Source organism: Chiloscyllium plagiosum, unplaced genomic scaffold (assembly GCF_037043375.1).
Source record: "Chiloscyllium plagiosum isolate Xiang-an unplaced genomic scaffold, Cpla_swu_hap1 HiC_scaffold_2, whole genome shotgun sequence".
NCBI lineage: Eukaryota > Metazoa > Chordata > Chondrichthyes > Orectolobiformes > Hemiscylliidae > Chiloscyllium > Chiloscyllium plagiosum.
Genome location: NW_028270140.1, coordinates 73,453,505 through 73,476,979, shown reverse-complemented (window position 1 = coordinate 73,476,979; position 23,475 = coordinate 73,453,505). Strand labels below are relative to the sequence as shown.

At 38.2% G+C, this 23,475-nt stretch overlaps 1 protein-coding gene across 2 annotated transcripts in view; it reads left to right on the top strand.

Annotated features, from left to right (window-relative positions):
- The window catches only part of cep78 (centrosomal protein 78), an 84,428-nt gene that overhangs the window by 30,736 nt on the left and 30,217 nt on the right, over positions 1–23,475 (top strand). For both annotated transcript variants that reach the window (XM_043712611.2, XM_087997741.1), the window contains exons 8-9: positions 11,079–11,143; positions 20,393–20,501. In XM_043712611.2, the coding sequence (XP_043568546.2) occupies positions 11,079–11,143; positions 20,393–20,501 (174 nt within the window). The remainder of the gene's footprint in view (positions 1–11,078; positions 11,144–20,392; positions 20,502–23,475) is intronic.

The following is a 23,475-nucleotide window of genomic DNA, read 5'->3' as shown; positions in this document are numbered from 1 at the left end:
CCTGAAGTCAACTTCTTCTGTCTCACTTAGAGGAGTCTTGTGTCTGGCATTGGCGTTCCTGATGCCATTTTACCCATGCCCAACCCCAGGTCCAAGAAGATCAGATATAACCTGGTGCAGAGTATTCTCCCCATTAGCAACTCTGCTGGAGCATTCCCCCAATTGCTTGAGGGATGGTCTGATAATCAAATAGGAACCAGGCAATTTGGTATTGAGTGAAGCTGTCAGCTATTTCTTTAAGTCTGCATTCAAAGTTTGGACTGCTCTTTCGGTCAGACCATTGGACAATGTTTGGTATGGAGCTGTCCTTATCTGCCAAATGCCATTTGACTTTACGAAGTATATGAATTCCCTTCTCGTAAATGATGGACAGTTGTCTCTGACCAACACTCCTGGGAGTCCGTGTATTGTAAAAGATGCTTGCAGTTTTTCTATCATTGTCCCTGTTTTTGACAAATAACTTTTGTTTACGTCCAAACACTTTGAGGGTGTCCACAATGACTGAGAAAATTGAGTCCATGAAAGGGCCAGCACAGATGCTGTATTACCAAATCCAGCTTTTACCCAGCCATCCCCATGAATGTTGGGGAGCTGCTGTCATTAAGTTGTCACTCGGGACATTGCCCCACCAACGCTGCTATGTCTGCAGTCAATCCTGACTACCAAACATGACTTCTCACCAACATATTCATTTTGGATAACCCTGGTGGAGTTCAACCAGTATCTAGGCGAAAGTGAGGACTGCAGATGCTGGAGATTAGAGTCAAGATTAGAGTGGTGCTAGAAATGCGCAGCAGGTCAGACAGCATCCGAGAAGCAGGAAAATTGATGTTTCAGGCAGGAGCCCGGATGCTGCCAGACCTGCTGTGCATTTCCAGCACCACTCTAATCTTGACTTCAACCAGTACCTGTTGATCTTTAATTTGGACAATCACTCTTGCTCCCCATTATAAAATGCTATCCTCTACGGTGATCTGGTGTTAGACCACCAATATGATTAGTTTTTCTGACTTGATTGACTGACTGTTATTCAGGATAAAAACTTTTCATACCAGGTTTCATCATTAACAGAAAATATTGTTGTTTTTTCTACTTATGGTATCACAATTTTAACAACTGGCAGAGCAATTAAATATTCTAAATCTACCACTATACAATTTAAAAATATTCCCTTAAAACTCCAAATACACAGACATAGTCATTCATGATTACTATAGATAGTTTGACACAGATATTGTGTTGAAAAGAAACTGTAGATAGCGAACAAATTTCTGAAGACCAGACGTCCACATCACAGAGTGGGTTAAATTATCACTCACAGCTCCTTTGATTTTAGCAATTAAGACACATTCTTGTCTGTAAAGTAATGGCTATTCTTCACTTCAGTAGTTGGTCAAGTGAACCTACCTCTTACCCTGTTAGAGTTCTTTCTTTTAAGCTTTCTTGATTTTTTCTGTCTTTTCATCCACTGAAGGAGGTAAGCCATGTGTTTCAGTTTGCGCACTTTGGATGTCTGTAACTACCTTGCTCTTACAGATTTGAAACAAACTGCAACTCAACCAATCAGGTTTCCTTTACTCAAAGATTCTTGATGCCATTTTGTCTCAAAGTACCCTGCTCACTGCTTTACAAAGTAACATTGTCTTGCACAGTTTAAAAATGTGCACCACTTCATTTTTCTCAAGTTCAGAAAAGGTAGTTCCTTCCAAGGTGTATCAACATGTTGTGATCTTAGACTTGTCACAATCCATGGAATCGGTCAAATATGAGAGACGAAACAAAAACTATAGTAGAACTTCAAAAACCACTTGCAGAACTGGATATGAAAGTAGCAAACCCGCTTTCTGCTGAATTATTCAAGTTCAAACCTCAGCTTTCTGCTGTGGAGAGTAAAATGAATGTGCAAGTGAAAAAGGCTGAACAAAAGTTCAGGATAAACTGAAAACAGCAAATGCTGGAGATCACAGTGGGTCAGACAGCATCCATGGAGAGAGAGAAAACTAATGTTTCAAGTCCAGATGACTCTTCGTGAAGATTCTAGATGAAGAGTCTTCTGGACTCGAAATGTTAGCATGCTCTCTTTCCATGGATGCTATCTGACCCGCTGTGATCTCCAGCATTTTTTTTTCCAGTACAGATTCTAGCATCTGCAGTAATTTTGTTCAGGATAAATCCTGACTTGAAAAATACCATTTCTGAGTTGATGAAATCTTTATGGGATACGTTTAGTTTGTTCATTTAAGATGAATGAAGAGCTGACAAAGAAAGAAGGAAAGTAAAGCTGAATTACAAGCTCATTATCATAGAAAATATTGCTAGTTTACAAGGAGATATGGTGCAACTTGTATGTATATCAAATCCATTTCAGCAATAACAGCTGCAGAAACATTGACTTGAACTCAAAGCAATGCTGGAGAAAATGACAGATGTATAAAATAGGCAGAGATGTTTGTTGTGCACAAGAAGGAACTGTAAGTCACTGATGAGACTATCTTTTCAGAAATAAATGCCAGTAGTGATGCTTTAGTGAAAGAATTCAAATAGGACATAGAGGAAACCAGTCAACCAACTACTGAAGTGGAAGAGGTCCAAGCTTCAAAGGAAATGAACAAAAAGAATTGGGAGGCTGAACAATTATTACAGCAAGTTTTAAAGGAGTAAAATACTGGACAAATAGAAAGCTAAAACTGTGATGGAATTAGAAAAACTGGAGCTTTCATAATGATCTTGAAGTTCTTAAAGAATAAATCAGTAAAGGAGAGAATCAATCGCTATACTGAAACCAAACATAGCTCTCGTGCATCAGGAAAAGCATATTGTAGAACAGCAAATACAGTCAGGTGAAAGAAAAACTTGACAACATAAACAGTAATTATAGACAATACCACTGTCTGGAGATGACTGTCTGGAGATGATGTCGATTTCCAATTTCACCAATATGGAATCTGGATATATCACCAAATTGCCTATACTTTAAAACACAGCTTTGATGAGTTTCTGCAGTGCATCTTGTATATGGTACACACTGCTGCCACTCTGCATTGATGGTGGAAGGAATAAAATTTAAGGTTGTGGATGTCGTATCAATTTGCCTCTGATGTTGAATTTCTATGAGTGATGTTGGAGCTACGTCCATTCCGGCAAGTGGAGAGTACTCCGTCACACTCCTGACTTGTGCCTTGTAGATGATGGATAGGCTTTGGGGAGTTGGGAATTGAATTAAATGCTGCAGGGTTTCCAGCCTCTGACCTGTACTGAAAACCATAATCTTAGAATAGCTGGTTAAGATTCTTCGTTCACAATATGGGTATTGCTGGCTAGCCCAACATGTGTTACAGAATTTGAATTGCAATTGAGAAGGTTGTACGAGTGTAGTAGTGACTCACACTGCTGTTGGAGAGGAGTTCCAGGACTTTGATCCAGTGTCAGCGAAGAAGTGTTGCAATGTGTCCTCTAAATGGTGCATCTACTGGCATTGTGCTTCAAGGTGGAGGCTTTGTACGTTTGGGCTCCTTTTTAAGGTTCCATTTTCACAGAATTGTTATGGAGACTATTTAGGCTAATTGTGTTTATACCATTTCTGTTCCCTAGTGCCAATCTCCTGCCTTTTCCCCATATCCTTGTTAAGATCTATGACCCCTCGAGGGGCCTGTTGGTTCGAGATTGGTCAAAAGAATCAATGAATACGATCTGTTCAAAAAGAAAGGGTCATTAGTTTATTGAATTAAGGTACCTTGACGCAATTCTATCCAGCAACACAGAGGTTAAAGCTTCTGTGTTCCGTGGTGAAGTTGCGTAATTACATTTTAAAATTACACATTATTCATATGTCTTTTAAGAAATAGTACAGCCTTAATTACAGGAAAGACCAATCACATACATTAAGGTGACATGATTTACAGCAAGTTAATGCAATGATAATTCATGGGAAAGTGCTCTTAATTACATAAATCATCATGCCATAGTTGGAGTTCAAGGTTAGTTCAAATGGTCAATTAATGTGTCAGTTTTCATTTTATGAAAAGTCTATTGTCCTCTTAGAATTTCAGCTTAATTCTGTAAGTCAGCAGTATAGGTTCACAGTGTTCGATCACCATTCTCAGCCATTTTTATAGTCTTTTAAATTGAAAAACTATTTTGTGGTTAAAAAAATCTACAGATACTTGTTGTCTGAATTCAAATTTTAGATCCTCACTTTGATGTTACCATTTTGACACAAATCGTCATCGATTTTTGGGAAGATTTGTAGCTCAGGTTGATAAGTACGTAAGTTAGCTTGCTGAGCTGGAAGATTTGTTTTCAGATGTTTTGTCACTGTGACTAGGTAACATCATCAGAGTCTCCGGTGAAGCGCTGGTGCTATGTCCTGCCTGTTCATTTATAGGTCTTGGTTTCTTAAGGTGGGTGATATCATTTCTGGTTCTTGTTTTCAAGGGAAGGTAGATGGGATCTAAGTCGATATGTTTATTAATGGGGTTCTAGTTATTGGTGAACTCCATCAACAAACACATCGACTTTGATCCCATCTGTCTTCCCTTGAAAACAGGAACTGGAAGTGACATCACCCACCTGAAGAAACCAAGACCTATAAATAGACAGGCGGGACATTCCACCAGCTTTTCACCGGAGACTCTCACTGATGATGTTACCTAGTCACGGTGATGAAATGTCTGAAAACAAACCTTCCAGCTCAGTGAGCTAACTTACATACAAATAGTCATCCAATACCCTCTTGAATGTCTCAATTAAACCTGCCTTTATCATGTTTCCAGGCAGTGCACCATATATCCAAACTACTCGCTGTGTGAATATGTTTTTTCTCACACCACTTTTTCTTCTTTTGCATATCAGATTTTAAGTCTCTGCCTTAGTGTTCTCTTTTTCTTTTATGAGTGTAAAAAGTTTCTCCCTATCTATTTTAATCATTCTGCTCATGGTTTTGAAACCACTGTCAAATCTCCTAACAGCTGCTTTATCTCAAGGAGAACAGTTCCACCTTCTTCAATCTATCTTAACTGATGTTTTTCATTCTTGGAACCACTCTCTTGTAAATTATTTCTATGTTCTCTCCAATGCAGTCACATTTTTCCTATAATGTGGCACCCACAACTGTGCACAGCATTCCAGCTTGGGTCTAATCAGTGCCATGTACAAGTTCATCATCACCTCCCTGCTGTTGTACTTTATACTGCTGTCAATAAAGTTGAGAACTCTGTATGCTTTATTAACTGCTCCATCTGTCTTGCCTGTTTCACTGATTTTGAACATATACCCTCCGGTTCCTTGGCTCCTGCACCCACTTTAGAATTTAAAAAAAATCATCTTTCAATGTTCTGACCAAAGTGCATTGCCTGTCACTTCTCTGCACTGACTCTCATGTATCATATATCCATCCACTCCATCAACATCTCTGTCCTTTTCGAGTTCCATACTACCCTCCTTTATAGTTTACAATTCTTCCAAATTTAGTGTCATCTGCAAACCACACAAAAATCCAGATCATTAATTTATATCCAAAAAAGCAAGAAATTGACTCCTAGGGAACTCCACTACAAATTGACCATTACTCTGTTTCCTATCACTCAGCCGATTTTATATCCGGCTTGCTACTGTCCCTTTTATACAATGGTCCATAATCTTCCTCACAAATCTGCTAAGTGGCATTGTGTCAAATCCGTTTTGAAATTTCATGCACGCCACATCAACATTATCTTATTGATCCTCTCTGTTACCTCTTGAAAAAAATACAGCAAGTTAGTCAAATGCTATTTTCTGTTCAGCGATCCATACCGACTGCTCCTAATCAACCCACTCTTTTCTATGTGACAGCTAATTCTATTCTAAATAATTATTTATACAAGTTTCCCGATTATTGAAGTTAAACTTCTTTGACTATTTTCATAATTGAAATTTCTCATCCTAGAACTGTCGATGTAAATCTCTTTTGCACTTTGTCTAATGTATTTACATCCTACTCATGATGTGGTGGCCAGAACTCTATTCCATTTGATGTTTAACAAAGGTCTTATAATACAAGTTTAACATAACCTCTTTGCACTTGTACTCTGTGTCCTATTAAATAAAGCCCAATATACTGTACATTATTTAACTGTTTTTTCCATGTATAATGCCACTTGAATGGTTTGTGCACATATGCACTAAAGTTCCTCTGTTTTTGTGCTCTCTTTAGAATTGTAAGCTTATTTTATTTTACCTGTGCATCACCTCACAACTTCTCTGCACTGAACGTCATCTAATACTTATCTGTCCGCTCCACCAACTTTCTATGTCCCTTTGAAGTTCTGCACAGTTCTGCTTAATTTACAATACTTTAAAGTTTGTATCATCCTCAAAGTTTGAAATTGTCTTTTGTATACTAAGATCTTCATCATTAATTTATATTAGGAAAAGCAGGGGTCCCAATACTGACTAAATAAAAAAAAACTGCAGATGCTGGAAATCAGAAACAAACCAAATATTGCTGGAAATGCTTAGCAGGTCTGGCAGCATCTGTGGAGAGAAATCAGAGTTAATGTTTTGGATCCAGTGACCTCTGCTCGGAATTGATAGTAACTAGAAAAAGATTGGTTTTTATGCAGAGAATAGGGTAGGGCGAGAAGATAAGGAGTAATGAAGGTGGAGATAGAACGCAAAGAGAGACAGGAACAGTTGCACAGACAAAGGAGTGGATAATGATCTGCCTGGGAGAATGGAAAGCTACTAATGGGGACTATTAGTGGCTAAAAATGGGTTGTGAGTAATAGTAGACCATGTGATAAGAAGGTCCGGGGGGGGATTTGGGGGGGGGAAGGTGTGTTGTGGGGATTGGGGTAAGGACATGGGAGAGTTCAAGCCCTAACACTATTGAACTGTATATTAAGTCCAGAAGGCTGTAGAGTTCCCAAGTGGAAAATTATGTGCTGTTTTTCTAGCTTGCGCGGAGCTGGACTGGAGCACTGTAGCAAGCCTGAGACAAAGCTGTTGGCCATGGAACACGGTGGTGTGTTGAAGTGGCAGAGTCTTTTTTGAATGTAGATATTTTGTGAAGTGGTCATCCAGTTGCACTTTGTTTCCCCAATGCAATCTTCACTCCAACCGACTCCCGCTGTTACCTTGACTATAAATTCTCATACCATGCTTCCTCTAAAGAGTCTATTCCATTCTCCCGGTTCCTTCAATTCTGTTGCATCTGTTCTGATGATGCCAATTTTGACCAGGGAGCTTCCGACATGTCCACCTTTTTCCTCAACGTAGGATTCCCCAGCATCACAGTGGACAGGGCCCTCAGCTGAGTCCAATTCATCTCCCGCAATTCAGCCCTCAACCCCTTCTCTTCCCACCCACAACAGTGATATGGTCCCCCTTGTCCTCATCTAGCATCCCACTAGCATCCACAATTAGAGGATCCTTGCCCGCCATTTCCGCCACCTCCAATGGGACCAGACATATTCCTCTCTCCTCTTCCTGTCTGCCAGTCTTCCTTCACTCCCAAAAGCCCCCATAGCCCTACGACCACAAAAAGGCACAATACCTGCCCATTTGCTTCCTTCTCCTTCAGTGTCCAAGGCCCAAGTACACCTTTCAAGTGAAGCAGCATTTTACCGACACTTCATTCAATCTAGTCTATTGCATTTGCTGCTAACAATGTGGCCTTTTTTTTTCCCTTTTTTATTCACAGGGTCAATTATTCAGGAATGTGGTGCTTATTATTTGAGTTATAATGAGATGCTTAAAGTTCTGTCAGCACTGCATTATTTATGATCAACTCAGGCTTAATTAGTAGTCATGGTTCTAGAGCATGATCAATTTTTAATAAATATTTATTTTTTCCTTTGACTTTCTTAAGATGTGATACAATTTTCAAATATTTAGCAGCGATTCTTCGGTATTGTTTTCTTGTATATGCATCAAGTTGGATATTACTATGAGCAAAGTAAGGTCTTTATGGAATGGTTTTGGTATAGTGGTAATGTCATTGGAGTAGTAATCCAGAAACCAATTTGAATGTTCTGTAGGCATGGGTTTGAATTCCTTCTTGGCAGATGATGACAGTGGAGTTCAATCAAAAATCTGATATTAAAAGAATAATCTAATGGCGACAGTGTAATCATTATTGATTGTTGTGAGAACCCATCTAGTTGACTAATGTGGGAAATACACCATCCCTTCCTCGTCTGGCTGATATGTGACTCCTGACCTATAGCAGTTTGCTTGACTGTTCATTACCCTCTGGTTAATTAGGGATGGGCAATAAATCCTGAGCAGCCAGCAACACCCACATCACAAGAATGCAAAAAACTACGTCCAGAATTGTGAAAGTGTGTTTAATTGGAATGGGGGTGTGAGGCCAGAGATGAAGAAGTGTCGTGGAAGGAAGAGTTGGAGAGAATATCCCATTTTCTCAGTCCACTGTTCCTTCTATTTGATTTAGTATTGATTCTTGGAAGTGCCTGTGACACCCACGATTGCTGAAAAACCAATAAGGAAGACAGATAAGATTCTTAACTATCGGGGTAGGCAATAGCCTACTGGTATTAAAGCAGAGACCCGGCAATGTTCTGATGACCCGGGTATGAAATGGCAGATGGTGAGATTTGAATTCAAATAAAAATCTGGAATTAAGTGTCTGAAGATGACATTGTGGATTGTTGGAAAAACCTGTCTGCTTCACTAATTTCCTTTAGGCAAGGAAATGCCCACCCTTACCTAGACTGCCCTACATGTGACTCCAGACCCACAACTGCCCTCTGGACAAATAGGGATGGGTAAAAAATGCTAGTCTTGCTAGTGTTGCCCACATCCCATTAATGAATATTAAAACGAAAGTCCAATCTTTATGAAATAAATCTAAACATACTTGTAGAATTTACTTAATTTGATATCACATCTGCAGATGAAATCAGATCATTATTATTGCAGCTAGATTGGCAACCCTATTCCACTAGAATAGAGGGTTTAGAGCAACTAACACCCCATACAAATCCACAGAGTCTTGAACTTTGGAAGCTGAGAAAAAGATACACATGTGGTTTTGTAGGATCTGATTCCTTTCCTCACCCCAAATGTGGCTGGTGTTTTACATGTATTCAGTCTTGCTGACTTGCACAGTGCAAATACTGTTTATTGGGCTTTTAGTCTCCACTGTCTGTTGGAAACTATTACTGCACTGATTTATATTGAGCTCTTCTTGGCTCCTCGGATGTTGCTAAGCTTTCACTAGTTTTTCAACCACTCTAGACATTTTGTGAACCCAAATCCACAGAACCTGGGTTGATGCCTGGTTTGTGGTAACACTCCCTGCTCCAATATGGAGTTCATTTTTCTTTCCTTTTCTTATTTCACCATGATCCCAGAATGAGGAGAAAGTGAGGACTGCAGATGCTGGAGATCAGAGTCAAAAAGTGTATTGCTGGAAAAGCACAGCTGATCAGGCAGCATCCGAGGAGCAGGAGAGTCGAACTATCGAGCATAAGCTGGAATAGAACGCTGTCCTTTTGCCTCTAAATACCACCACCACCACCACAAAAGCTCTTGTTTCGAGCGAAAGCTCTTCATCGTTGACTCTCCCGCTCCTCTGATACTGTTAAGTTCTTTTTCTGAGGTTTCACACACGAGATGCAATTCGCACACGCCAACTTCTGCAAACAGTTAAAGTTTATTAAAGTGTACAAGCTAGGTGACCCCTTTGACCCTCTTCGCAGGAATGCGAAGTCGAGTCAAAGTGAGTCTCTGAACAAAGAAACCACATCCCCTTTATACAGGTCAGTGGGTAATGCTCACTCTGGCCACGCCCCCACAGTCACATGCCACTCAAGACAACCACAACCACTCCCTCAGTCGAATGTTACCCCAGGTACAATGGTAGGATGAGATCATCCTCAGAGATAATGCAAATATAAATGCCCTAATCCTGGGGAATTGTTATGCACACTATTTCTTAACTCAGTGATTCCCCAAGACAATATAGGTGTGATATACCTAGCTTCGGGGAATGGCTTATGAAAGCATTTCTGAAAGTTTAATTTGATAATAATAGGGGGAGTAGTAGCAAATGACTGTCTAAATGGAGTGGGTGTCATCACAGTCTTGCATCAATGTCATTCTTACTCACTTCCAGAATGTTTAGTCAGTGCAGTTTAACTCTTTAATATTTCATTAATGTCCAGAGAGCTATTCCAATTTAATCTTTTAACATTACAACACTGCCTAACCAGCTGTGCTTTTCCAGCATCACACTTTTTGACAGTGATCCCACAGTTGCTCTTCAATGATCCATATACTATTCTGAGTGACCAATTGAATATTTTGTAACAGAACTGCTCCTTCTGCTGTGAAGCATTGTAAGTAACTTCTGTTTCGGAATAATCAAAATAATCAGATGCTGAGAATTGTCTTCTTTGAATGTTAATATTTTCATAGAGTCGTGCTGGTTTCTGCAACATTTTGATGAAGTCCTTTTTTGTCACAGAATAGCAAAGCATGCAAGTAAAGGACATTTGCATGTTCTCAAGTCTCAGTAATTTACAGATTTTGCTTTACTCTGGTTACTAGGTTTTTCTGTTTTACCTTTTATGTCCAATTAGTTCTGAATTGTGTATTATACTTTGGGCTCACAGGGCATTTGTATGAGGCTATCCAAATTAATATCACTCAGCTAAATTAAGGCTAGCAGAAAGTAATGTTAACACTCATCAGTTTAAAAATCAAATCAGGTTTCAGGTGAGAGGAGGTTTTTCTTATCAGTGGTTTTAGGAGTGGCATTGGTATTGGTAAGTTGTTTTCGTGGTGATGGTAGTTTTAATAGTGGAGGTGGCTTTTATATGTTCTTTGGTGATAATGCTAGGTTTTGTGGTGATGTTGGTATTTTTGAGGCAAGAGGACAGTGTTCTATTCCAGCTTGCACCATGATCTCTTTAGAGATATCCATTCTTGTCATACTACAACACATTTGCTTTTTATTCACTTAAGGAGAATAACATTTGACAATGCTACTGTGATTTTGGTCTGAAAACTTGTGGAAAGTTTGCTTCATATCTAAAAAGTTCAATAATTTCTAATTACATTTTTATTCCCTCCAGATCGATCTTTAACAAAATCCATTATTGAAAAGATATTGCTGAATGGAATTGGAGTCACTTCTGAGGTAACAACTACTTTTACCCAACATAAAGATAACTCAGTAATGTTGTGTAGCAGGAATAATTTATTTTGGACTCTTTTATAATAATGCTATTGTTGGAAGGATTTGGACAAATTCGATCTTCAATCTGAGTAGGTCTTTAACAAGACAGTCCTTATTCAAGCTTGTACCAATGCAGCATGGAAGAATCCTCAGAGTCATGCTCCGAGACACTGCCATTTACAACTTAAAACAGTATAATTATACATTTTTGCATCACAATGGTTACATGCAACATTGATATAAAATAAACCTATTTACTACAAAAACAGGATGCAATTCATTTTCTGGTGAATTTCAAGAGGACTTCTTGGAGGGTCCAGCATTAAAAACGACAAATTTGTTGTATAAAATAGGTAATAGACACAAAATGTTGGGTATTTGGAGGTTGGGTGGGAATGAAACATTTTTGGTTATAAACTGCTTCCTTGCTTAACCCACCTGTCTGTGATAGTATCAAAGCTCTTGCATCTAAGCATGGTTGTCTACTCTGATTATTCTTAGGCAATTAATTTGACACAAATTAGTAATGCATTGTAGTCTTGTTAATATGTTTCACGTCCCTTGAAATTAATTGATACAATAGTGTCATTTGCTTCCCCTGTCTCCATTCCCAAACCTGTTAGAAGTCTTACATGGTTCTTTTTCAATGTCTCACCTCTTGCAATTTCCATGTAATCTTAATCTAGGGGTAAATAAATCAGTTGTTCTCAAACATTTTTGGTTAAGGGCAGTATTCCCTTTTTTCCCTTCTGTGTGGACCACTGAGGTCCATGTGCAGCAGCAACTACTGGATTGACAGAGCAATCGTGTGTAGCACATCGGAATGGCAGTTTAGAGGGAACTTTGGTTGAGGGCCACTTTTTCAAATTGATTAATCATGAATCATTCCTTTTCCTTACTCCCACATCTTGGATTTGCTGCAATGTTGCACAGTACTCAATTTGAAAGTGCTGCATGCAGTGTGTTTTTACAGTGCTTTTCCAAAAATAAGTAATTGCTTAGTGCTGCAATTTGAGAATAATATTACTGATGTAGAGAGTGTGATGAAACAGACAAGACAAATCTGAGATAAAAATTAAATGCAGCTGCACTAATATTCTTGTGCAATTTTAAAAAATGTGTTCTTAGAATTTGGCTGTTACTGACATTTATTTCCTAGACTTAAGTAATGTAACTTTTTTTTTCCTTTTCTTTTTCCCTTTATTTCTGCATTTTTAAATCTAAGATCTATACCTCGGTGCTTTGTACCTAAGATGGTGCCATGTTGGGTGACATTGTAAAGTTTTCACTGTACTCCTGTGTGTGTGACAATGAAGGATATTCTATTCTATTCTGTTGTATTCTATTCTATTTGCCTTCAATAAACTGCTTGCCTTCTTGAATCTTGAAATCCCATGAGATGTAGATGCAGGCACTCTGCTGTTATGGAGGGAGTTTCATATTTTAATCTAGCAAAGCTGAAGGAACAACAATGTTCATAAAACATTGAAAGAACTCAGGTCTGGCAACATCTGTGTAAAGAAAGCAGAATTTAATCTTTTGGTTCCAGTGATCCTCCTTGACCCCGCTGGATGAGTCAATATTAATTGCAGGCCATTATTATTTGACTACAGAATACTCAACTGCACATAAAATTCTGAAATGGTTTTAGGCCTGTGAAAACCCAGCGCAATTTCTTATTTAAAAGGAATTTACATTATCACAACATAATGGGAGATATAGTCAAGTAAAGTTTGTAGCTTTTTTCTGAATTACAAACTATTAATCTAAATCAAAGATGCTGTCAAGACTAAAACCAGTGTTATATTACTGCTCATTTATTCCATGAGTCCAAATTGAATGCACCCTACTATCCAGATAAGAGTTCTTGCATTGTCCTTTCCCATCCAGTTAAATGCGAGACTTGCCACTGGAAACTGTGACTGCCGAAGTGCTCATCACAGAAGAAAGCTGAGGGTTTTGGTGTGAACATGGTGTTAGTTACTCATGCTGGACTAACTAATATTAATACAAAGCAGTCGACTTGCCATTTTGATCGTTCTTCTTTTTTCTGTGTTTACTCTTGCCCTCTCAGTTGCTCAGAGGATTATTTCACAGATACCCTGGTCACTAAAATTGCCTATTTCACTTTGGTAACTCAGCCAATCATGCTTTCAGTTGCCATGATCCTGAACTCTCGAATTTCCTATCTAAACTTTCCAAAATGCTTCTCAAAATCTACATCCTTGACTGAGCTTTTAGTACTGAAATGCCTTGGAATATTTTTCTGCATTCAGGGGCACTATACAAATACAGATTTTCAACAATGTTTTGTCCATCTTATTTCTCTGAAGTCCTGTCTTAATCCTGTGGCTATCTGTGTTTGCTGGTTTGTTTAAGCACCTGCCTTGCTCTATAGTTCTATCTCACTTACATTCATCACAGCATTTTATGGTATTGGAATAAGCGTAAGCATCATTTGAGTTAGAGGGTAGATTAGATGGGAACAAGAAATGAATGGAAGTGTAGTTAGAAATGAAAATAAATAAAGAAAAATAAGTGGAAGAGTAAATGGAGAATACAGTTGACTGGAAAATAGTGATATGGACAGTTGGAATACAAATAGTTTCAGTGCAAAAGTATTGAAGTAGAGGAAATGGATATTGAGCTAATCTGTGGCAGATCAAACGCCTTGGCAATTTATGGAAATGTGACTTTAAGATGATAGAACCAAGACAGTGTAAGAAACTGGAGATGAAACAGTGTGGACATGACATCAGAGAGGAAGACAAGAGGTGGCGGTTTTGGTCCCTACTTTCACTCTTTCATTCCTTGCCCTCTTATTTACCAGGAGCAATTTTATAGGAAGTCCACTCGGTTAATAAAAAATGCAAACTTTCCCATATTGTTTCTGATTTATTACCCATGAGCATATCACTTGTGGCTTTGCCCAGAATTTTTAAAGAAATTTTCAAAATTTTATGAAGTCATTTTCTTTAATAAAAATTTATGACAAATGATTTGATTTAGATTTAATGTTTTTCTATTGTTTTGAGTCAGCAGTTAAAGTGTGATAAACTCATGTTTATTATAAATTGATCTCGCTGTATTTATTGAACAATTGGATAATACACTGTTTAGTATCATGGGTGAGGAATTTGCACTATTTAGCAGAATTCTGACTTTTTTCAATGTTTTTCTGCTTCTTCTCACCCATGGTTTCTGTTTTAAATATATGACGTTTTAAACATTTTAAAAATAACACAATCTCGCTCTGACCATCAGAAAGGGAACAGACTTGTTGTTGATTCTAACACATTAATGTGTGTGCAGGGTGCCTCTTGGTTTCCTCTTCAACATGTCATTTGCTTTATCAGATGCAGATGAAAAGGAATCAAACACTGTGGATGAGCATAGCAAAGTGCAGCTTGCATGGGTAATTCTGTTCCCAGTAACCTCCAGATTTCCTGGAGGGAATGACTGATGAGAGCTCCTTTCACACTGTTGTGTATCTTTGGCCTGAAGATCTCCTTCTGTTTTTATATTCATTCATGGGGTGAGGGTGTTGCTGTCTCAGCCAGCGTTTAAAGCCCTGCCCCTACATGCATTTAGAAAATGGTGGTGAGCTGCCTTTTTGAACTAGAGTCATAGAGATGTACAGCATGGACACAGACCCTTCGGTTCAACCCGTCCATGCCGACCAGATATCCCAATCCAACCTAGTCCCACCTGCCAGCACCCTCCAGACCCTTCCTATTCATAGACCCATTCAAATGTTGCAATTGTACCAGCCTCCACCACTTCCTCTGGCAGCTCATTCCACACACGTACCGCCCTCTCTGAAAAAGTTGCCCCTTAGGTCTTTTTTTTTTATCTTTCCCCTCTCACCCTAAACCTATGCCCTCTAGTTCTGGACTCCCTGACCCCAGAGAAAAGACATTGTCTATTTATCCCTCATGATTTTGTAAACCTCTATAAGATCATCCCTCAGCCTCCGACGCTCCAGGGAAAACAGCCCCAGTCTGTTCAGCCTCTCCCTATAGCTCAAATCCTCCAACCCTGGCAACATCCTTGTAAATATTTTCTGAACCCTTTCAGGTTTCACAACATCTTTCCGATAGGAAGGATACCAGAATTGCACGCAATATTCCAACAGTGGCCTAACCAATGTCCTGTACAGCCGCAACATGACCTCCCAACTCCTGTACTCCATACTCTGACCAATAAAAGAAAGCATACCAAATGCCTTCTTCACTATCCTATCTACCTGCGACTCCACTTTCAAGGAGCTATGAACCTGCACTCCAAGGTCTCTTTGTTCAGCAACACTCCCTAAGATAGGGGTGGGGAACCTGCGGCCTTCTAGGCCATTGTGTGTGGCCTTTTGAATGAATCCAAACTTTGTAGAGCAAATCTTTTTTTTTAATTAATGTTTTTTTGTCCTTTATGATTTTTATTTTAATCTTAAAATGAATGTATTTAAAATACCAGAGAGTAAAAGAAAATTAGTAGTTAGATTTTTACAAAATAATGTGAATTTTGAAGAACATATAATTGAAGTTTCTTGGATGCGGCCTTATTAGATTACAACTAACATAATGTGGCCTTCCAACATGAAAAGGTTCCCCACCTCTGCCCTAGGACCTTACCATTAAGTGTATAAATCCTGCTAAGATTTGCCTTCCCAAAATGCAGCACTTCACATTTATCTGAATTAAACTCCATCTACCACTTCTCAGCCCATTGGCACATCTGGTCAGGATCGTGTTGTAATCTGAGGTAATCTTCTTTGCTGTCCACTACACCTCCAATTTTGGTGTCATTTGCAAACTTACTAACTGTACCTCTTATGCTCGCATCCAAATTATTTATGTAAATGACAAAAAGTAGAGGACCCAGCACCGATCCTTGTGGCACTCCACTGATCACAGGCCTCCAGTTTGAAAAATAACCCTCCATCACCACCCTCTGTCTTCTACGTTTAAGCCATTTCTGTATTCAAATGGCTAGTTCTCCCTATATTGCATAAGATCTAACCTCGCTAACCAGTCTCCCATGGGGAACCTTATTGAAGTCCATATATTTAACATCTACCGCTCTGCCCTCATCAATCCTCTTTGACAAATGTTGCAAAATGAACCAAAAATACAGTAAACCTTTTTATTAACTGGTACCTTTGGGACCAGGAGTGTGCTGGTTGATCAAATATTCCAGAAATCAAGACATCCACGTAACCAATGTAATAACACACACTAAGTCATTGAAAAGTAATGCAGAGAATATACACATTACTGTTATACTTTATGTACTGCATAAATCGCATAAGTAATCATGTAACTTTACCTTTAATAAAACTTACCAGCAGTGAGCTTTCTCACTTGCATCCTCAGACAACATGATAAATTTTGATATTTGAGGATAAATTGACTCAAAATTGAATCAACTGTTGTTATTTTGTATGGCCAATAAATTGCACAAGTATATTTACATTGTGGTGAAAAAATTAAAAAGCTATGATAATTTCACAAATTTACACAGTAAATATGTGCTATTTGAGGTATATATTTTTTGCCAGTTTATTGAGTGTTGTTTCATAAGCTGCTGGTTAAAACAAACTTTGCTCTGTGTAGTTTATGAAATGTCAATTAATTTGGACTTTGGCTGCCAACATAAGTTTTGAGCAATCAGATACAGTGAATCAGTCAGAGTCATAGAGCTGTACAGCATGGAAACAGACCCTTCAGTCCAACTCGACCATGCCAACTAAATTAATCTAGTCTCAATTGCCAGCATTTGGGCTTAAGTACATAACAGCAATTTATTTTAGAAAGGGGTTTCGAAACATTGTGGGGTTGCTAAATGACCTTTGGACATGACATCAGAGAGGAAGACATGAGGTGGCGGTTTTAGGTCCCTACTTTCACTCTTTCATTCCTTGCCCTCTTACCAGGAGCAAATTTATAGAAGTCCACTCGGTTAATAAAAAATGTAAACTTTCCCATATTGTTTCTGATTTATTACCCACTAGCATATCACTTGTGGCTTTGCCCAGAATTTTTAAATTCTGAATGGAATTAAAGAGCTTAGAACATTTAATGTAATAAACTTTTGAAGATATATCAGTAAAGTTATAACAGAAAGTATGATACCGAACCACCGAAGAAATATTCAATCAATTGACCAAAAGCGATAGTGTTTACAGAATGACCTAAAGGAAGGCAGAGACTAGGGTAGGTTTAGTGAGGGATTTCCAGAAGTTAGCGCTTTGGCAGCTGGAGGCATGGCCATTAATGAAATGATTTAAATCAGAGATGCTCAAGAGATTGGAATTTTGAAGGTTTTTGAAGTTGATGTAGATAATAGAGATATGGAGTGGCATGGCCATTGAAGGCTTTTGGAAACAAGATGAGAATTCTAAAAAGGAGTAATTGTTTAATAGGCAGACGATGTAGGTTAGTGAGCACAGACCTGAAAGATGAATGGGACTTTGTATGATAAGGACCTGTACGGTAGAGTTTTGGTTGATCCGATAAGACCATAAGAGATAGGGATGGTGTCAGCTGTTCAGCCCCTCAAGTCTGCTCCATCATCCAGTAGGATCATTGCTAATCTGACTTTCCTCATATTTATTTTCCTGCGACTTCCCCATAACCCTTGATCCCCATACTGATCAAGAATCTATCTATTTCAACAAATATGCACGAGGGATCTGCCCCACAGCTTTTTGTGGTAAAGAGTTCCAAAGCCATGCAACCTTCTTAAAGAACAAATTCTTTCTTGTCTCAGTCTTAAATTAACCCCCTTTATTCAGAGACTATGCTCTACACTCTCCTCCCTCACCATTTTTTCCTGTGTTTGTAATGTGTTTGAGTTTGTAGACTGCTGTTCGTTCCTCTGTACTTTTAAAAAAAAAATTGACATTTTCCATGCTCGATAGAACAAGTGACCTAGTGGGGTATGCTTCATAAATACACTATATAATGCCGTCAAACATTGTTGTCTTTATATTGATGAGTGTTTGGCACACTCCCCTGTATATTCTGAAGTTTATAGAGTACTAGAAAAGAACAGCAGTTGCAACAAGCTTATAATTAATGTAAACTGATTTTTTTCTCTAGTACAACTCTCAAAATAAATAAAGCATTTGAAATTATTTCTTTACAATTTTAATACTTAGAAACAATCTGCAGGATTATGGGGAGAATGGCACAAAATCATAATGCTGATCTGGAGAGCTGGTGCAAATGTGATGGGCAGAATGGCATCCTCTTCCATCATAACAATTCTGATATTTTTGAAAAAAGAACTCTTAGTTTGCCATTACAACAGAAAAAATGTGGCCATTCTAAGTATATTAAATACATTGAAAAATTCTAAGAAATTGTACACAATGTACTTATTCAGCATCTGCCTTGCATACCAATGTCAGTATTTTTTTGAAGCTGAGACTTTCCATAGTAAAAATATTTTAATAAATGTGTTAACGTACTCCAGTCAATTCAGTTAATACATCAAACATGTAATTCATTTTTATTTCAAAATTCTTTTTGAATATATGAATTTCAAAACTTATTTTTCAGGATGGCAGTGCTGTAGGGGGGCTCATCTGGTGATGTAGGCCTTTATTCTTTTTTTATCCTTTTTACTTTTTTTCCCTCTTCTCTTTGTTTTCTTTGCTTTTGAGACTGGAAAGTGGTAGTGAAGGAGGAGGCCTTCTGTGGCAGTAGGAACTGCAGCAATACTAGGATGAGCAGGAACCCTTCCACTCTAACCAGTGGTCTCTTGGTGAGCAAGGAACACATCCCAGGCTAACTTCCCCGGTCCGGACGAGAAGATTAGGCTGAGGCTCCAGGTCCACAGCAAAGCCTAGGTGCCTGAATAATGACAAAGGTGTTCTTGGCCCGGCATCGTGGTCTTCCTGTTTGGCAATCCCCCTGTGTAGTGGCATCCTGGCTCACAGGTGTTGTCCCGGCGTGGAGATCTTGTCCCTATGTGGAGATCTTCTTTGTCTTCGGTATCCAGATATTCAAATGGCTCAGCAGACAGTCTTGTCCAGGAGTGGTAGCCTCGGCCTAGTATGTCTTCTTTGGTGGAACCTTCCAGCCTAGTATCCAGCCCGCTGTGGCAGTCTTGTCGTAGCTGCCTCTTCAGGATATTTCATCATTCCTAAATCTGCTTTCCCTGAGCCCAGGAAGCATTAACTGAACTGTGATGAAGGTCTTTTAATTTCACTTTTTTAAATTATGTATGACTTTTGTTATTGATGTAGGTACTGTGATGGGGTGACTTACAAAAAATTCGCTTTATTTTTCTTATAAAAGTTCATGTGACACTTTACATCTCTTCACTGTTGTAAAATCTTCTTGCCTTTAATCTTCACTATTACTTCCTCTGACCTCTGCCTCAAACCCTTACTGTTCATCTTTAACTTCTCTCTCAATAGCTGTATTTTCAACTTTACTGTTGGTCATTTTTAACTTGTTTATCCTCTGTGTATGTTTTGCTTTAGTGGAAGGTGCCTAGGGACTTGACTTAATGCTATGGAAAACATAAAATTGAAATTTCTTATGGGGTGTGTTAGTACTGGAAATTGAAACAGAGGCCTTTTTTGACCTCTGATTAAAAGGTTCTCTTGTTATTTTACAGAGATGGAGGCAAATTTGTTTTGCTGAACTAACAGCTTTAATTTACATAGTGTCTTTAAATATAGAAACGTTTGTGGAGCCATATATTAACATTAGCTAATAATATGACAAGGAAGGAGATATCAGTAGAGGTGACCAAAACTTATCTAAATTGTACATGAATAAGGTGTGAAAAATGAATGAGTGTAGAGAGAGAATTCCAGATTGTGGATAATCAGCTGAAGGTATGGCCACCAAGGATAGTGTGAAAGGAAGGGAAACTGATAAATGGTCAGTCAAAGGAACAGAGTTTGGGAGGGGACGTAGACCTGGTGGAGGTTACAGAATTGTGAAGGGATAGAGGATGAGAAGTTCAAATTCAGATAATGGGAAGCTGAAACAGACATTGGTTAGTCAGCTGAGGCAAGGGCAATGCATGAGAAGTATTTGATGGTGAAAGTACTCTTAGTACAAAAGTATTTTTGGAAAATAAATCATGCAGCTTGCTTCAACAGCAAAACTAAAGTAGTGTGTAGCATTTTACTTTTGTAACTGTTACAGGTAATCTCAGCATTTGTCATGCTGTTCCTCTTTTATTTCACTACAGTACAAATGGCTAACACTAACGTCTTCTAGAGACCCTGCTAAACAAAAACAAAGAAGAAAAGCTGTGAAGTTGAGACATGGTTTGAAAGGAAAAGCTACTATTCGTATAGGTAATGATGTTTCTTTTGCAAATAATACATAAAGCATAACATTAATATGGAGAGTACTTATACAGAAGGATTTTTAGTCATTATACTTTTTAGTTCTGAGGAAGGGTCACCGGACCTGCAACGTTAACTCTGATTTCTCTTCACTGATCCTGCCAGACCTGCTGAGCTTTTCCAGTAATTTCTATTTTTGTTGCTGATACAGCATCCCAGTTCTTTCATTTTTTTTGCTTAGTCATTATTGAGCACATATAAACTGTGCTGTTGCCCAGTGACAGAGAGACACACAAGAATCCAGAAGGGAGTGTGTGTGTGTGTGTATGTACATGTGTACATGCATCAGTGTATGGAGACAGGAGTGTATTAATCTCTGCAGGATTGCTGAAAACCAAGTTTCGGAGATGTTTGCTCTGAAATTTCAGTAATAGTGAATTTAGTTCGTACTTTATTTTGGAAATTTTGGAGAGAGATACCAGCTGATGAAAAAGCATCCAATGAATATGCAGAAATTTCTCAAAAGAAAATGCCAATGTGAGCAAGACGTTTCAGTGTGGGGATAATGATAAATAATAACTGGAGTTTTGGTTTTTGTCAGTATACTGTTGGGATAAAAATAGTATTGTATTTGAGTCCTTCTCTAGTGCTTGTATTGAAATCTTTCCAACTGCTTTTGCCCAGTGTAATATAGTTAATGTTTTTCTTCTTTAATCTATGTTAAAGGTACAATGACAGACTCTTGTGAATGTGTTCAGTACCTCATTTCCAAGATTATGAGATTGGACATTTGCAGCACCAACACAGGCTGGGATATTAAAGTGTCAAGTGAAGAGAGCAGTAGCTAAAGCATGCAGTGTTCTCTGCTTTATTGATAGAGGCTTAAAGGAGGAAATTAGGGAGGTAATGCTGAACTTGTACAGCTCAGCAATCAAATCTACATCCACAACACACTTGTTAGACCTCAGGTGGAGTTTTGCCATAGTTATGAGCACCACATTATAGGAAGGATGTGAATCATTGGAAAGTGTGCCAATTTTCAAGAATGGTTCCAGGAATGAGAAACTTCAGTTATGAGAGTACATTGAAGAAGTTCAGACTGTTCTCTAAAAGAAACAAAGATGATGTGAGGAAAAAAAAACTGTCATTCAGTGACTAGTTAGAGCATGGAATCCACTGACTGGTATTGTGGTGGAGACAGGTTCAATTACGGCATTCGAGAAGGTATTAGATGATAATTTGAATAGAAATACTGTGCAAGGATAATGGGAAAAAGCAAGAAATTGGCTCTAGGTAATGATGCTGGTTTGAAGAACTGGTGTCAGCATGATGGTGGGCCAAATGACCTCTTTTTGCATTCTTACAGTTCTGCAGTTCTACAGTTCTGTTCGAATCAAGAATTTATATTTTTATATTTAGATTTTTATCATCATATGTACTTGGGTACAGGAGTACAGTGAAAAGTGACCAAAACCACCATTCTCCAGCATCATCTTAGCATGCAAAAGACAGGATTAAAAACAGAAAGCAGAGGTAAAAGAAACAGCCAAAAGAAAAGTCATCCAGATAACTCCCCAACTCTGCCAATTCTTCAAATACATTGACTTTGGACCTTTATAAGCAATCTACTTTATGTACTTTAGCTAGTTCTTTGTTAAATATTAGATATTTATCCAGTGTCCTAAATTTTTAACATTTATCTCTTATAATCTCAGTAAAAAAGATATTAAAATAAAATGCCAAGATTTTATAACTTTCAGTAATTGTGAAATACAATAAACAAATAAAGTTGGATATACTGAGACTAGTGTGCCAGCACTACAAATGACTGACTGTACTAGTTTCTGTTGATGGAATCATTGTAAGGTGAATAACAATATAGAGAACTGCTCCTGCTTTGTACATAATGGGACAATGGAAATGAGGTGTATTGCGACCAAAGTCAGGAAACAAACACTCAGGTACACAATATGTCAAAGAATCAGACAGAATGGAGAGATTATAGTGACGAATGATATAAGACATTATTAAGGAAGGATTTTGGACTTAGCATGAAATAGAATTAATATGGGTAGACACCAGAAGTAGATAGAGTCAGAAATCGTTCATGGGAAAAAAATGTTATAGGCCTTTTAACAGTAGTTATCCTGTTAGTTAACAGTCGGCAATGAGTTACACAATAAATTATTGGGGCTTGTAACAAAAACAGTGCAATAACTTTGGGGCTTTTAATTTTCACATAGAGTGGGACAATTAAATAGGCAAGACAATTAAAGGAACAATCTAAAAAATATGTTTGTAGAAAGTGATAATTTCCTGGAGAAAGTGAGGACTGCAGATGCTGGAGATCAGAGCTGAAAAATGTGTTGCTGGAAAAGCGCAGCAGGTCAGGCAGCATCCAAGGAGCAGGAGAATTGACATTTCGGGCATAAGCCCTTCTTCAGGAATGCAGGAGAATCGACGTTTCGGGCATAATCCCTTCTGCTCATGCCCGAAATGTCGATTTTCCTGCTCCTTGGATAATTTCCTGGAGCATTATATCATGGAATGAAACAATTATAAAGCTGTTTAATTCTAATATTGTGTAAAAAGTCAAGGCTACTTTGTAAACTAAGAGTAAAAGATCCACTGGGAATTTTTTTTCATAATCTAATTCTGTGTTAAACTTGAAAATGACATACGCTGATCACAAAAAAGAATCTTAAACTTAATGGAAAATACACTTGTAAAGGGAGAACTGGTAATTGTTGATTAGGTAAATAGATTAAAAGTATTGCGATAAATAAATAGTGAAAAACATTCCAAGCAATATTTTGAATGTTCAGCAAGAATATTTTCCATCGAAAATGACTCACTCAATAAATTCAGAGCAGTAGTTAATTAAAGACTGTTAAGGATAGTCATAAATTAAAGGATGTTGACAAGATTGCAGAGAATAGTTACGTGTCTGAAGATTGGGAGAGTTCTATAAACTTATAAAGGG